At 42.4% G+C, this 4707-nt stretch overlaps 1 protein-coding gene across 1 annotated transcript in view; it reads right to left on the bottom strand.

Moving 5' to 3' along the window:
- Positions 1 to 4480: 4480 nt before the first annotated feature.
- The window catches only part of GJA3 (gap junction protein, alpha 3, 46kDa), a 1291-nt gene continuing 1064 nt past the window's right edge, over positions 4481 to 4707 (bottom strand). Inside the window, exon 2 of the mRNA XM_011951347.1 lies at positions 4481 to 4702. Within this exon, the coding sequence (XP_011806737.1) occupies positions 4481 to 4702 (222 nt within the window). The remainder of the gene's footprint in view (positions 4703 to 4707) is intronic.

Here is a 4707-nt window from a genome sequence, read left to right as displayed (position 1 = left end):
GGTCCGGGCCGCCCTGGCCCGCAGTGAGCAAGGGACCCACAGGCTGCGGCCTGGGACTGTTTAACATCTCCCTCCACAGGCCGCGACTGTCTTCCCCAAACTGTCCCTCACCACAGGTGTTTGCACTTGCCTGCAATATGGGAAACTCCCACCAATTTGTGTTTGGAGGAGCCGAGTTTTGAGTTCTGGGTGTGCAGCTCTGAAAGCTTTCCCAGTCCCCAGGCCCGCGGCTTGGTGTTACACTGCGTCCCTGGGAATCATCTCACGCCTGGGTTCATAAAGCAGGAAGGCTGCAGGTGGGAAATGCGTTCCTTCTCAAGCACTGAAAATCAGACGCATTCCAGTGTTGCCAACAGTGTCACAGAGGCAGATACAGCGGGCCCCTTACATAGAATTCCAAGCGGGACAGCTTCCCAAGAACCACAAACTCCAGCCTCCTAAAGCAAAGATCTCTTTCTCCCTCTCATGAAGCCCTATGGGGCTTGAGAGAACGCTGCTCAAGGGCAGACTTAAACGAGACAGGAAGAAGGTGAACTTTTGTATTATTTCTTCAGAAGAACTCGCTGCAGGCATCGGCAACGCTTGAAGCCTGGGAGAACGTGTGTTTTCACTCTGGGGAAACCTGTGAGAGATGGGACCGCCCCTGCAGTGACTTCTCAAACTGCTTCTGTTAGGAAAAAAGGTCTTCCTCCTTATTACATCCAAGATAACAAAAAGTGTGATTCTGAATACCTGCTTAGGGAGTCTGTCAATGAAAACAACCCACTGCAGAACTAGTGGTTTAAACTTAAGGCCACTTTTATTATTTTAGAAAATGTTTACTTCCAGTTACAGTGTAATCCGGGAAAGACACTGTTATGGCACAAAAATTAAGTTTTAGTAAGAGTTTTGCAAATATATGAGCTAAATGAACATTTACACACCAAACAGCTTCAAATATGATATTTTCTGGAAACGGTTTGTTGCTTTGAGTGTTATTCAAATCCCTAACCTGTTTGCCTTGTTATGATGTTCTGTAATGTAAAGGGGAAAAAATCTTTTGGGCAGTCAGAAACCACAGAGCGAGTCAACCCAAGATTTGCACTGTAATATAAAATTAGGAAGAAAAGTGCCTTGCCTGACCTTAAATGTACAACGTCCATATGTTACATTAAAGGTTATGTAGGATATCCTCAATTTGTGGGAGTGGCAGGTGGTGATGGTGGCAGGACTCTACTCATCTTTGGAAAATACGTTTACTCTCTTAAATCATGCAATACTCTCTGTAAGTATTTATTTTGGTGGAGATTTATGAATTAGTCTTACAAATATCAGAAGTTCAAAAAATTCAGAAAAAAGGACTTTATTCAGTAATACAAAATAATTAAAGTGTTAATAATACTTTTTAAAAAGCCTAAAGTGAAAGGAGATCTAAACCCTATTGGGTTAATTTTTTGTAAAGTGATGTTTAAATGATATTCATAGTTATTATTCTAGGTATTGTTGTGTAGGAATTCTATGATCTATCCACTTACTTGTCCAGAGTCGAAGAAATCCAGGATAAATGAGAGAGATGCTGGCTTGCTATTTTTCTTTTGTAAATGTAAGGATTTCTTGGTGTCAATTCTATTAAAAAATACAAGAACAACTCAGTAAAAGTTTAAAAAGGAGAAAGTGAGTGATAATATAAGAAATAGTTTTAGAATTTAAAAAATGAATTTTGGTACTGTAACTATAGTGATCTTTAACATTTTAGAAAAACAGGGATATGAGAAGTAATTGTATACAGCAGCTTAAAAACCATGTATGTAAATATAATACTCAAATGCTATAGGTACAGCATTTGAGTTTTAAAATAGGCTTAGAGATTTTTTAAAACTTTCTAATAAAGCAAGAGTAAAATAGTTTCAGTGAAATTTCCAGGCTAGAAAAAAAAATGGTCTGGAATCTTGCCCACGGAGAGAGGCAATTTCTATTTTTATTGCACGTTTCAATGTCTTAAAGGACTAGTTGAGTAGAGAACAATTTCACACTGCCCGAGAGAGAAAGACCCAGCCTTTAGAATCATGGATACCTCAAAGAGAAAAAGGATGTAAGACATGCTTTCATTTCTTATGTGAACTGAAATCAGTATGCTAACCTGAAAAAACACCACAGGCACTGTTCTATTGCAAAGCCTCACTTCTTTATAGATTAGTGATTTTCAAGTAGGTGAATCTAATTCTACACTCCTATCCACTCTAAATGGGCCCACTAGGCTATGGTCAATTGTACAAAACTGGCATTTCCATAAACATGTTTTGACTAAATTCAATTTTAAAATGTAAAAACTAAATACAATTTGAGTTCTCATGCTCATCTCCAACCCCACTCAAAATCAAATTGTGGGTAAACAAGAAGCTTGTTACTGTTATGAACATTTATTACGGTAGAATTTAAAGAACCAAGTATTCACATCCACTTGTACTTGAGCTGTACTTATATGCTCTTGGATGATTGCTATTGCATTTTCTAAAATGGCCAAAGCTTTTTATCAGAATGCTTCCCACACTAGGATCTTCTAGCAGCCTTTATCACTCACGAGAACTAAGTCCTGCTGCCCTGGGCCTATGGCATACACTGCATGTAATGAGTTAACTTCGGAGGGAAGTTATGCATCCAGAATGGCTGTAGTTATGCACCAGCCTGGTAAGAAATGAGAAAGTCACTCACAGTTTTCCAAATGGCTAACTTCTCTCTTTCTCAATCTGGTTGAGAAAGTCTGTGAGGAGACGTATGGAAAAGTTAGCATTTTTCAAGCCTAGGAGCCTGTCCAGTGAATCCTACAGCAAGCAGAATGTACTAATAAATTCTTTGTGTTTGACTGACACGAAAAACTAGTTGCATGCAGGAATCTGAGACTTGGAAATTGCATTCCTTTCATCAGATTGTTAGTGGAGCACCCTTTATGACAGAAAACAGAAAGTATGTTTGGAGTGTGGTCACAAATGCACCATCGAGAAGTTAATTTATAAAAAGAAATGTATTAAATTGGTCTTGCTGAACAAGGGCTAACGATAGTCAGTAGAAGTTGGAGGTGAAAAGTGTGAGTAGAAACAGGCTCAACATGACCATCATTCATTTTATAAACAAATGGTGACCAAGATACTACAGTCGTGTGTGCAGGACAGAAAATTCTGCCGTCTTCCAGCCATGCCCACACACATAAATAGCCTTCCCCGTCAGGACAGCTCTGGTGTGGAGGGAGAAGGGGGCATACAGCCTGCATGAGCACACGCCCTCCCCCAGGCAGGGATCCCCAGACACTTATAATATATTTACACTGCAGAAAGCAAACAGGCTGTCCACAAAGAATGATTAGGAAGCTTGAAGTGTTTTTATTCTGTACTGTTTTTTTTTAAAGTGTCGATTGTCATAGATTGATCTGTATAAATAATTTTCCTGGCAACAGTAGTTCACTTTTCACTTCCCATTCAAAATCTTCAGAACTTCAAGTATTTGAATGCACTTAAAACTTTCCCCTGCTTTTGTTTTATAGAATACATTCTCACTGTAATTAGGTGACTCATGAAATTAAAGAATTTCTTTTAAAACAAAGTTCAAAATCTTTACTAGTATGCATTAGGACAAATTAGCACTGTTTCCGCCACTAATCATTTTAACAGTATTTAGAGAAAGAAACACACTATTTTTCTTTCATTTTTCCTGAAAGTGGGAGAAAATAGGCATATCTGTACCATTCAAAGCACAAAATAATCATTTAGAAAATAAATACCTACAGCATACCCGACACACTTTTATGTCAATTTCCTCAACTGTTTAAAAACGGCCTCAGGTGTGGCTGCGTCTCCACCTGCCTTCCGCCAGCAACCTCTGGGGCCCTTGCCCACTGAGCCTGCCTCTGGAGGGTAACTGCTCTGTCACTTGTCATGAAGCCTGAAGCTTGATATCCCGGGCTTCACATGCAATTTCGGAAACTCAAATGACACTGCATAGACTTGCTGTAAATCTTTTTTTAGTGCAGTTTGGCAAATATCCCAAATGAAATTCAACTCTAAGTTAAAAGTATCAAACAGAGATAGAGCTAAGTGCCTCTGTGACTGGGCTGCCCAGAGGCTCTGGAGAGCTTAGGAATAGCAAACCCAGTTGCCCTGGAGCTGAAGGGACTGCAGGATACCTGTTGCTTTATCACAACAGAACAGTTACCCCCAGAGACAGCCCTCAGCAACCAGACTTCTGGGCTGCTGTGAAGATCTTAAAGGCCCACAACCCTTGTCCCCCCAACCCCCAAACTCAGAAAGTGGGAGGTAGCCCCACTGCAACTCACAGTGCTAAGAACAGCAAGCATTGAACACGGAAACCTGATCTCTCCTCCATCGTCCACCTCCTGGGGCGCCAGTCGCTCACTTTCAGGTTCTATCTGCTGGTGGGAAGTGCACTTCGGTTTTGGTTTCTAAGAAAAAGATCACTACACAGCTGCCTGGAGGCAGGCCCCCGGGCCCTAGACGGCCAAGTCCTCCGGCCTGGCCCGCCCACTGCTGGCCCTGCTGGCCCTGCTGGCCCTGCTGGCCCGACCTGGGTCTCCGAGGAGCAAGGGCGGCTGGTGCATCTGAGCCGCGGTGGTCACGGCCTGCTCCCCCTCCTCGGGGGTCCCCGCCAGGGCGCTCCCCTCCAGACTGCTGCCGCTGCCCTCCCGCAGCAGGGGCGCCGCGCCAGCCTCAGCCTCGG

This window comes from Colobus angolensis, unplaced genomic scaffold, assembly GCF_000951035.1.
Source record: "Colobus angolensis palliatus isolate OR3802 unplaced genomic scaffold, Cang.pa_1.0 Scaffold318, whole genome shotgun sequence".
Classification (NCBI taxonomy): Eukaryota; Metazoa; Chordata; class Mammalia; order Primates; family Cercopithecidae; genus Colobus; species Colobus angolensis.
The sequence above is the reverse complement of the archived record's forward strand: the minus strand, read 5'-3'. Positions and strand labels throughout refer to the sequence as shown.